Here is a 12,295-nt window from a genome sequence, read left to right as displayed (position 1 = left end):
GGTTCTTTCAYTAATGAAAGATAATATGAATGTACAGAATCCACATTTCAAATTGTGCTGYGTAAAGAGCAGAAGCTTGCTGTTAGAAGTTCTAGAGATCAGGGAGACAAGGCTTGTTTTTCTGACTGTTTCATTGTATAGCCTTGAGGCAAGGCAGTCCCCATGTCTGCACCTCCATTTCCCCAGCAGCAGGCTGGAGACAATGAGAGCTAAGAGAGCTACCCCACAGGGCCACTGTGACTTTGAATAGATAATTTTGGAAAGAAAYGGGATATAGAACTTATTACATAAGTGTGAAATAATAACATGCAGACTAATGAAATATGATCAGACCTGTCACTGCTTGTTTTCTGATATATGCCACTTGGAAAAAAATGAAGTGAGTGAGTGAGATCTGAAATATTCCAATGTTACATCTGAACAACCTCTGTAAAGTGGAGCACTAATTACTGCAGATTTTAATCTGTATTACCACTTTCTCCATCATTTTTATATATATTTTTACATAGCATATTGAAGCTCCACTCCTGCCTTTGTTGGGTCTCATTCTAAGGGGCTTGTTTTGCCCATTTTTCTCTACTTTTTCTTTCAAAAATATTTTATTTGATTGCCATCATATTTGCATAATGATACCATTCCTTGCCTATTTTACTCCTGGGTTCAGAAAATCTCTTAAGAAAAAGGATCTACCCTGTATGTATTGTTCAATTCCTTGACCTGCCACAAATTTTCTGTGACACCAGGCAAAAGCATTTACAATGTTCTGTACCTGCAGCATGAACGCCTGTTGGAGCAACCATCCATCAAGCCTGGAGGAGCTTTTTCTGCAGCCTTTGGCATTAAAGACATTTTCATTCCTGCCTTGGAAACAAATGTGTTACTTCAATGCTAGGCCTTCCACGCAATTCTGCCAGGTTCATCCATATCCTGCAGTCTCCTCACTCATTTGTCCTTACTCCCCTCCCACACCTTGTTTCACCATGCTACTACCTCCATCTGCACTCCACAAACTGAAAATACACCAGCTTTGCCTCCTTCTTTTTATCCCAAGACAGCCCAGTCCTAGTCAGAAGGGTCCTGCTTTTTCAGACTCTAATTTTCACCTCCAGATGCAAGAGGGACCCTTCAGGGTTCTTCACCTCTGAAATATGGCTGTATATAGTGGGGTCTTCCTTCTTTCAAGTTTTCTTATACATGATGCTTTCTTGGCATCCTTTGCACTCCATAGATAAAAAACACTTAAGTGTAGAATTCTCTGAGGGCTACAGGCTCTTTCTTACTCCTTTTACATTTGCAAATTTTTTTCTGTAATTATCTGAAGCTGATGACTGTATCCTACTCCACGATTTTTTTCCATCTTGTGTTTCACTATTGATTTCCACTCTGTGGTGGGAGGTGTGGTGGAACAGGTGCATRTTTGTGTACGAGCATGTTTAGGGTGAGCATGGTGTGGTGTTTYCAGCATAAGGTACAGGAAACAGCTACACTTCTGAGTGTAAGGCCAAGGCGGTGCATTCACTGTAGGAATAGTGTGTGACATAAGGCATTTTCAGACTTGCTCATTCTTTGGTTGCAAAGTGTCTTTGAACCCCAGGTSATGGAAATAGGAGATGCTGTTGCATGAGAAAACATCTCATCCTTCTGTCCTGTCTGAGATTAATTCCGCTTTGTATGCAGCAGGAAGARAAGGTTCTATAAACACAGCTAGTTTTATTCCTGTGAATTTTCAAGTTGTAATACTTGACTTTATCACCTCAAGCAACTCCTTYGCTCAGTGCTCAGGCTGGAGCAAATGATCTCTGCAGCATCGCCATGGCCCCTTCCTGCCCCCTTCAGCCAGAGGGACCCGCACAAACCACAGGTGACAAGGAGCGACAGAGGAARTGGCACGTCTGTCACTGCTTCTGCAGATGACAGTATGCATCCCTTTCCTCTTCACGCACTGCCAGAGACTGACTTGAAGTCGTGGTGCTGAACAAATGGCACCCGCTAGTTTTGCCAGCTCCCAGCAGGACTCGTTCCCCCTCAGCGCACAAATATCCGCAAGGAAAAGCAGCCTRATTTGTCACTACTGCAGGGGTCCTTTTGAAGGAGTCCCAGCTTTCCTTACCTTTGCTTTTCCCACCTTTAGAGGGCACCGTGGCATGGTGGAGTCCCCGGGCCTCTCCTGCTCCCTGCCCACAGGCTGAGGTGACACAGGAAGGTCYGTGACCAACAGGGCTGGCACAGCACATGCCACCCGTTCTGCTGTGCCCACCGGAGGCAGTGGGGCACAGCAGAGGGGGTGACAAGCCCCATCCATAGGGGCTGAGGCAGGAATCCCTCCTGCAGGTGAAGGCAGGGCTGAGGGCAGGGCCCAWGGCTGCGCAGGGCTGTGGGCTGTGTGCTGCAGCAGTGCCAGGACAGRCACCCACAGTCCTGAGGGGCTGACAGGGACAGTGCCAGCACAGATGACAGCAGTCCTGGGCCATGGGCATGGTGACAGGCAGAGACAGGCAGGGCYGGTGATGTCTCAGAGGCCCCATCAGTGTTCAGGGCTTTAAAATAGCAGAAAATGCATCAGTGTATCCATTATACATCTTAGGACTTTCTTACATCAACCAAGTAGAACTGAAGTTCCCACAGGTATCGTGGCAAGACACGGCTAGGTATGTATGTGACAATACCACCAAAAATAGGAGAAAAGGGACTTTTCCTGGTAGACAGGACAGAGTAAACTCGGAGCTGTGGGAAAGAGCAGCAGCAGAAGTTCTGGCAAAGCACKCCCTTTATTTACAAGCCCACATTGGGAAGAAATGCCAGTCACCCATTTTGGACCAATCTGTGATTTTCAAATGCACCTTTATTGATAAGTTGATTAAGCTCTAGTCTGAACTTTATTTTACAAGAACCTGCAGCTAACCAACACAAAAAATTTGCCATCATTACCTTGTACAATACTAGCACAAAAACAGAAATGCCACAAGTCAGTTGAAAGAATTGTAAAAGAACTAAATTAAACTGTAAACTCTACACATAACAAACAGTTGTGATTAGTCCCACATGTCATTTATAAACCCAGCAGCGGGAGGGGAGGACTGAACACAAAACCAGGCACCCCAGATGCCAACTCTTTCTCCCCTGAGTGTGCTTAACCACGTGCTTGGCATGAACAAGTGGGACAGCAGCAGAGAGATGCACACCATCTGTCTGTGTCTTCTTCTAGAAAGCCTCCTGTGTCTGTTTTCTGCTTCAGAACATTCAGAACTTCCCAAAACAAGAGCCTAATGCAGAGTTGCACCCAAAGGATGTGAAGAGAGCCTGGTCATTGAAGGAGAGTGAGTTTAAAAGAGAGGAGTGAGCAGTGCAGGCAGAAATTGAAGTTACCTAAGTTGGCAGTAGGTACAACTCATCCAAACACATTTACTCCATATGAACACATGATGAAACAGCAAACCTGAAGCTCAGGATGTAATACTGGGGATATTAAGCCACCCACTTTACCCTTCGCATTTCTGTCTGCCAGTTTGGACTACTCTGTCTGGACCCTTTGTGGTTCCTCCCTTCTCTCCCATTCTTCTGGTACTTCCCACCCCACAGGCAGTAACCCTCCTGCCCCATCACGCTGCCTTCCCTGACCTTCACAGTTTTGCCAGTAACTTCCACTTGACACTCCCATAAGCTCTCCTGCCTCATGTACCTCCACGTTAACAACAGTCAGAGAAGGATGAAACCTGACTTCCTGTTCCCCACAATCAGAGGAGCACCCATCTYGATTTCTCATTCCTGAGGAACACAGGGAACAGTGATCTAACTTCACAGAGAAGTAAATTGAGCCAACACCGTCAACTTAATTTGGAATTTGCCTGTATTCTTTACCTTTCCCTTCTGTTCCTCCCGCTTGGTCCCTCTCTTAAATGTAGGAATGTATACAGTAATTCAGGTCTAGTTCTCTGATTTTTAGGTAAGACCCCAGAATTTTCCTGAAAGTCAGCTCACTCTCCAAGACCCATTCCTTCATCATAGTTATGGCAGTAATGGGAAAATCTGCTGTTCGTGCCACTGGGAAGAAACTGCTTTGGCATGACAGCATAAGGCTTGCACAGGCCAGCACCCATCTGACACCCTTCTAAGAACGACACTGGTTTAAAGTAAAATAATTTAAGAAAAAAATTAACAAATAATCTATTCCTTTTTCCCTTCAAGYCTAAAAGAACCTCTCTTGTGGCATRGAGGCACTGCTACCCAATCACAAAAAGCCAGCAAGACATGTGGCAGTGACTGATTTCCTACACTTGTGCATGTGATGCAAGGGCTGTACATAGATGAGATATGGAAGGGAAGGCTAAACCCACAGGAATTCTGCCATCTTCAAATCTGCAGAAGACTGGTASAAGGACAACACTGATAGATAATTTTCTGTGTTCACCAATAACAAGACCACTAGTAGTTAGTTGCCTTAATGCACAGCAAGGGTGACTAAAGTTAGGTACCAGGAAAAGCAGTCTCACTTGTAGGCTAGCTAGGAACTGAACAGACAATCTCAGCAGTCTCCAGGATCTTCCTCAGTGAAGTTCAGTAAGAACAAGTTTGATGAGCAGCCATGGTGGACATGTTTGGGATACTCAAGCYTAACTCAGAGCTGGTGTGGGCTGGTCATTCTCTTGAGGTTCTTTTTAGCCCAGTGCTAATTATTTGACTTCACTGAAAAGAACAGAAGGGTCGTCATCTCTGTCCAGCAGTTGCAATTAAAGCAACAAAGGAAAAAAAGAATTGAAGAATCTTTCCTTCCTTTCGCCAACCTTCATTTCTCACAGCTGAGGATTTCCCAGTCCTCAGAGTAAGCCCTTCTAATACTGATGGACAGAGCTACCAGCCCTTCTAATACTGATGGAAATGATGGGAAACACAATACCCTTGGAATAATTCACAGGTAGCAGCTGGAGTGAGGACTGTCTGCACAGGACAGCCTTATGTGGGTAGAGTGAAGTATTTCACAGCTCATTGAATGGGAACCATGGACAAGACAGGACAAGGTCAGTGTACAACACATGGCATGCCTTCTTCATCCAATGAAAGGGTTACATGAAAATGGCCATCCTGCCCAGTCATTCTCCTGGAGCTTCACTACACTGGCTTGTCTAGCAGCCTCCAGCACTAACTACATCCAGCTGTGGCAAGAGAAGAATTGTGAACAGTGGAGTTTCCCCATCCCCTGGTGTGGAACCTCTTGTTAGTCTTTCAGTTCACCCTGTCCCCCTACCCTCACTCCCCTCAATTTAAAAAATAATGGTTATAATTAATGCGTGGAAGCTGATGACATTGTGCATGTGGTTCACTTCCAGTTCTCTTTTTCTCTTCTCATGCATCCTCCTCCTGCCTCTCCAACAGCCCCCTCCCCGCCAATCCATTCCGTCAGTCCATCCAGCCTGCATGCCTGGGGGGCTGCTGCTCACTTGCCATAGACGCTCTCATCACTGTAGGCCACATAGAGAAAATAGTCCTCCTCGTGGTTATCCTGCAAGGGGAGAAAGGAACAYAGTGAGGAGGCAAAACTGGAAACCCATTACATGTGAGAAACCCCAACCCAGAGACCACTGTAACAAGAGCAGACAAGCTCTCTTATACTGTTCCTCTCTTTTTACATCTAAGGCTTCATTTCTTAATATCAAAGAGAACTCTGGCCACAGCTCTGCTTCTAAATACAGGCATGACACATTTCTGTACACAGGGAATTTACTTGAAGAGCCACAGCCAGGCTGTGCTGCAGCATGCAACAGAAACTGCTCTGACTGTTCACCAGTATTTCAGTGGCATGGTCTTAAGATCGAGAGGTGAGACTTGGAAGGCTTTAACAAGTCAAAAATCACCTCTATATTATAATTTTAATTTTTCAGAATACTTTGAAAAGTGGCTGTTTTTGTAAGTCRTGTTTTATATATGGGCAGTAGAGCTGAGATGTTAAGTGATTACACTGACACAAAAAGTCTACTGAGTGCCAGGAACAGAGATCTGACTTCAGCTCTGGACAGTCAGACACTCTTTCCTTCTATGTGTTTGGATTTGGAAAGCTCCCTGCATGTGTTCTATTATCTTCATCATGATGAAGTGTCCAGTTACTGTCAAAAAGCGACAGACTTTCAAACAAGGCTCACAGCACCATGCTGAGCTCTTTTATTAAAACTCACAGCAGAAGGAGAAATCAAGGAGAAATCAATCCAGGCTGCAAACCACCCATGATATAATGGCTATGTAACTGAGAAATACGGGCATCCAATATGCCTTTAAGGTCGATCAAACAACACTGCTCAGTAGAAACAGCGGGCAGCAATGTTCACAGCATCCTACATAATCCCCACTTATACAGTACAAATGACAAAAAAGTAATTCTAGACAAAGAATAAGTGTTTCCTAAGAACTTATTTTTAGAGTAGATGCCCCGTTGCATTTTTACTGGCTTTTTACTTACTTTTACTGTCAAAAAGAAAACCTCTTTTGTATAAACAGCAAAGCCTGTTTTCTCTGACCTCCCCAGCCCCAGCCTCAATCCTTCCTCTGAAATATAAAGTGGTTTATTTCAACGCTTTGTTAAAGTGGGAGGATCAACATATCCCTGTTGGGGCAATTATTTGCCACAACTGTTTCAGTTAGCAAACAACTAGCTGAATGGATAAGGCTCCCCAGGCTCCTAACTGACCAGGTGAAGGGATACACCTTAGAGCAAGAAGGACCCTATGTTCAGGCATTTGTAATCACGCTGAACCTGCTGCCACTTCTAGATGTTCTTCTTGCCAACAAAAGATGAGAGAAAGGGCCAGGCTTACCTCATACAGCTGGCCCATGGTAGCACTGGTGGGAGGGATGGTATTATTGACAAAGAAGAACAGGGCATCTTCTGGCCTCAGGTGGATCCGCTTTCGGATTAAGAAGTAGAACTGCCCAACTGAAGAGGAATAGAAAATGCCTTAGATGCAGAAGGAATGTTGGAGGGKTTTTTTTGTTGCTGTTTATTTTTGTATTTTAATCCTAACCATGACTGTTTTCTTTTGGTGGTGGAAGTCACATGCTATATATAAAAGGTAGGGAAAAATGAACAATGCAGGGAAAAAAGCAATAAAAGAAAGCAGTTAACTTCATGAGTTTAACCACATGAGCACAAATCCACTCAGAGCTGGCAGTTTCTCAGGACACACATCTCATGCCATGTACCCCTCTTAAATCCACATTCAACCTACCTGGGTATGAAATGCTCTGCTGAGGGGATTGGTGGGAAGACCTTTAACTAGTTTAGCATTTGAATCCTATACATCAAAGACACTTTGGAGAACTTACCCTTGGTGTAAATGGTTATACCATTCCTGAGAAAAAAAAATCCTTACTATTCGTTTGAACCATATTGCACAAGAAAGCATTTGCAGTCCATGAAATAGTGCAAGAAAAAGAAATGCTGTTCCTTTAACTCATTCACATCCTTAAATAAAAACAAATGTAATCATACTCAAAATCACCATAACCATTCAGGAAAGGAACCTTATGGCTATGACTCCAGTCACAGGGGTGGAAAAGGATGGGACTATTCCAAGAACTTGTCTCTTCCTGCAACAAGAGTACAACCTCTGGCAGCTGCATAGCTGGGTCATCATTGGCTGGTGAAGATGCTACTGCTCATGATACACAATTTAGTCACTGTCATAATGGTTAGAACTCAACTCAGCCAGTGAGATATCTCAAAAGATCTCAGAGAATTCTGCATGCTGTAATCCAGGCTATAAGGTATAACTATAAGCAGGACAGCAGATAAACTAGGGTAATAAGATGCTGAGCCTATCTGGATATTTTCTCTGTGTGATCACTGAGTAAAAAGCACTTTGGAGACCTTCTCACTGAAAATCAGGAAGAAARGAGGTAGACATTGTTACCTGTGAGGTCAGAAGGCACGAGATACTTTCTTTTGTCTAAGTCAGGTACTCTGGCTTTGGGTGCTTTTTCCACAATTACCTGGAAAGASAAAGCAAGAAACAAATCATAAATATCATAAACCAAAATGGTCCAAAAAGCATCAGTGGTCCAAAAAGCAAAGATATTGCCCTTTGATGGTGCTACCAGGCCTTTAGGTATCTATTTAGTCTGTAACAGATACACAGCATTAAAGAACAGATAGGTGAGATTACCTAAAAAAGAACAGAAGACGACTTAAAATTGCTCCCAATAGCTGTCCTGGGAGCCCAGGGCTCCAACAGTAAGCATGGTGTRTGAAAAAAAAGAATCCAGAACAGACATAAAAATAAACCATAATGGCTGACAGAAAAAAAAAAAATTAGGACACCTTGATGCTCCCAATTCAGGTTAATTTTGTATGAAGAAGCTGTCAGGAGGCTAATACAYGAACACGAGTAAGTTAAACTGTTTCCAGGTTACAGTTCCAAACTGCCTTGAACAAAACCAGCCCTACTCCCAGTAGTCCCACATCCTAATTTCTACTTTCACCACTACCAAGTGCTGTAGAATGAAGCAAAGAATTAAAGAGAAACTACAGCTGACTGGGGATTTTTTAATCTCCAGTTCTTCAATAGTTATCTTCTACTCTGAAATTCATACCCTTTAATTTTATTATCCATACTTTATATAGCTGAGGACCTTTCCTTAATCATATAAATACACAGTAATTAAAACCAGCCTACCATCTGGACAACTGGACCCACAGAGACCTCTGACACGAAACAGAATATGAAGCTCAGCAGCTTTAAGGTCAAACAGACCAAGAGATTTTCTGCTAAAAGATAATTTTAAAATTTTTGTTACCAGAGCTAGGCAAAGTGTTTACCTCAGAAGCAGGAACTATTCCAAAGTGACTTGATCTCCTTTTGTATTGGAATCTTTGGAACTACTGGGTTTGTGCAGAAAAAACTGCAGGGTTTTAGTGATATGTATTTTTGAAGTGGCAAGAGATACATCACATTTCAATTTATGGCCTGCTAATTTGCAGAAGCCGTTTTGACCATCTAAACTAAATCTAAAACTGCATTTTCTGGACTTCCTCAACTTTTAAATTTCATTAGACCCCATAATTGTAAATAATCCATCTGAGACACTGTGGACTAATTCCCAAGGGTTCCATGCTCCTATAGCTCTTTGGCAACCCAAATCAGCAAATACAGCTGTTGTGCAAGAGAAAAGGTTGAACTCCTGTGGACTAAGCCTTCTTTGGAAACAAAATTATGTTGTCATCAGTGCGACACCACACCAGAACAAAATGTTATCACGAGCTTGGTGTATTTAGCCTAGACAAGGTGCCAKGCTAACCTGACTGCTCTTAGAGCCAAATGAGTGTCTGCAAAAATATCTCATACCACAGGGATACAACTAGGGCATTTCTTCCCTGTGCTCTACTTCAATGTGGCCAACACAGCCAAACTCCCAGAAATTTATAAGTTAGCTATTAAAAYAGAAACATGGCTGCCTAAGCTACTTCAAGAATTTCAAGTACCTAAGTTAGTACAAGGCATTCGAGTTCTTTCAGGCACTTTGTGGTAGGACATGCACTTCTGCATAATATCAGCTGGTAAATGCTGGGAAGGAAGGACAGTACCACAATCTCACTGAACAGGTGCAGGCTGAACAGCAACAGCACTTTTCACTTTTTTTACCCATACAGCCAATGAGGCAATATCTAACACTTTAAATTGCAGTGGGGAGAAACCTTTAGTTCTTGCCTCCACTTAGAAAAGACACTGACAAGCCAAACTGCTTGCTGCGACTACCCTGACTGGGTGGGTGGGGGGGCTAGTAGATTAAGTCATTAGACAATAAAGAAAATTAAGTCATGCCTACGAGAAAGAGGCAAGAGTGCTGGGGTTTCTAAAACCCTAGGAAAGATTTAGGAAATATTTAAAACAGATCATCACTGAGCTTAAGAGAGATCTCCCTCCTTCAAAGATGCAGGGAAGGAATGGAGGTGCTCGGCTAATCTGACTCCAAACTGCAATCCATTTGCTGGATAATGCAGGTTATCTCTCCTGAAGCAATAAACCGTTCATTTACATAAGAAAACCYGCAAGGAAAATCCTGAGGGTAGATCAAGATTATCTACACTTGCGTTGCTGCTGAGCTGTGACTGTGATAATACAGGACAGTAAAATCTCATCAAAATGCTGAGATGTATCAAGATGTATCAGGCCAATGCAGTGTAGGCAGCCAAAAGGATGACATCTTCAAGGATCCTGCTGTCAGGAAGGGCAGACACAGAAGTGATGTTAAGAACAGACTGCTGCATTCATTTCTTTGTAAGCAGTTCCGTTGTAATTCACATCTGGGCCTTCCTGTGCAACATTTCCATTTATCCTGAACTCCAGCACACTTTGTTATTCTGGTCCTGGTTTTCTTTAAAGTTCTGCTGATGCCCACTCCCCCCATCGTTACCTCCTTTACCTCTTGCCAGAATGGGCCTTATCCTGGGCTCCCCACAGGGTTCTTCCTGACACATTTATCATGGCCTGCTGTACAATCTGCCATGTTAACCTTCACTTTACATCTTATCTCACTCCAAACCTATTGAGCCCTCATCATAAAACACCCAACCACACACACTTTACACCTTGACTTGCTGCATGCTCAACCTATGCTATACCAGGCATCCCAAAAACACAGAACAAAGGCACCCAAATATTGACTTTCAAAAATTTTTTCAAGTCCATTTGAGGGTCACTCTCAAGATAAAAGATGATATTACCCTGTATGGAATAGATGGAGTGTAACTGCACCCTTTGTCATCAGTTTTACAGGMGAGTCCAAGTGTTTTTGAATGGACTACCCTTGTGCAGTAAATCTAGGGCAGACCTCTCCAGCACGGATGGAAAAAAAAAAGGATACTTGCAAAATGTTCATTAAAAAGGAAAACGCACTCCACACTTAGTTAGATTTGTCCTTTTTTTCCCCCTCCAATAATTATTCRGAATTGTGAAGCCAGAAGTTCCCCACAGGCACTCCAAAGGGGCCTAAGAATGAGGAAGCAAAATTTAGCTAGATGACCTTGCATTCCAAGTGACATTTTCTCCACAGGATGATTAAACAGGAGGGCAAAAGGATTGAGAAGTATTATTTTTTGCTCATGCAAAGGAAGAGAGCAAGGCTATATCGAGAAGACAAGCCAATCTCAKTAAAATAAAAATAAAAGGGACGTATGAGATGACCCGGATGCAGACAACGTTTTCTAAGAAGAGGATCTGGTTAACCCACTCACAAACCTCCTCCATTTTCACAGAGACAAGGCTGAGCGCCTTCCCCGCTCATCCCCACGCACGCCAGTAAARGATCAGTTCCCACTGTCGAATTACTGCGGATCCCTGGGAAAAAGGTGTATTCCACCCCGCACCCACGCACACTGCAGCCCTTCCCCGCATTATAAATAGCCCCAGCTTTACTCCAAGGAGAAAAGCAGTCTGGGATTTGAATCAGATCAGCGAGATCACGATCATCGGTACTAAAATAATTTCCTTCGCCTTCAAAATAAAGCGAGCAGCAGCCGACGGCCAGCGAGGAAAACAAAGGCGGCCGAGCACGGGCCCGCAGCCATCGCSGCCCCGGCAGCGCGCACTCACGGGGACTCTGTCGGGGTATTTCTTGCGGATCTTCTCCCCTTCTTTTTTCCTGTACTCGAACGGGTGGTCTTCCTTGTACTGGAACTTCATGGCGCCGGGCTGCCCCTCGCTCGCGGCTGCTGCTGCTGCTRCKGCTGCSKCYGCCYCYGCCCCTGCCCCTGCCGGCGCTGCGCAAAGAGCTCCGCCCGGCGCCCCCGCCCAGCGCCGCACGCCGAGCCCCGGCCGCTCTCACGTCACGGGGAGCCGYCCCGACACAGCGGCGCTTTGACGTCACGGGGAGGCAACGCGCAGACCCCACGGCGGTGTGACGTCACGAGCAGSCGTCCCCGCTGCCGAGCTGCGAGGGCTGTGACGTCACGGGGAGGCACCCCGCCGAGCGAGCTGTGATGTCACGGGCACAGGGACGCGGGGACAAGGAGGGCTGCGTCACCTTTCAGCACGGTTCGTTCTGTTCACGCATTGATTTATSGCTYGGCAATGAGTAAACACATAAAYAAAKAAATAAAGATAAAWTGAAWTTTTWTTTWTTTTTTTTAAGTTTGAAGGCAGCAAACACTGCCCTCCCTTTGCAGCGTGACTCAGGGATTATAAATCCGGCACAAGCTGTATTGAGGCACCCCATTCACCCGCAGGGCTGTGCCCAGCGTGGTGTGGGGACGCAGTTCGGTGATTCCCAGGTGACGCCTGAATGTCCCTGCTTGTCCAGATCAGGGTTAATA

General features: G+C 44.5%; 1 protein-coding gene across 1 annotated transcript; it reads right to left on the bottom strand.

Annotated features, from left to right (window-relative positions):
* Window positions 1–2,822: 2,822 nt before the first annotated feature.
* On the bottom strand, window positions 2,823–11,708 carry GABARAPL1 (GABA type A receptor associated protein like 1). The gene is made up of 4 exons (XM_057370543.1): window positions 11,577–11,708; window positions 7,899–7,977; window positions 6,804–6,922; window positions 2,823–5,497 (listed from the first exon to the last, which is right to left on the bottom strand). Exons 1-4 carry the CDS (start codon window positions 11,664–11,666, stop codon window positions 5,432–5,434), a joined length of 354 nt encoding a protein of 117 aa, XP_057226526.1. The 5' UTR covers window positions 11,667–11,708; the 3' UTR covers window positions 2,823–5,431.
* Window positions 11,709–12,295: the final 587 nt, after the last annotated feature.

This window comes from Malurus melanocephalus, unplaced genomic scaffold, assembly GCF_030028575.1.
Source record: "Malurus melanocephalus ecotype Western Australia unplaced genomic scaffold, MMel_1.1 scaffold_128, whole genome shotgun sequence".
In the NCBI taxonomy this organism is placed as follows: Eukaryota; Metazoa; Chordata; class Aves; order Passeriformes; family Maluridae; genus Malurus; species Malurus melanocephalus.
The sequence above is the reverse complement of the archived record's forward strand: the minus strand, read 5'-3'. Positions and strand labels throughout refer to the sequence as shown.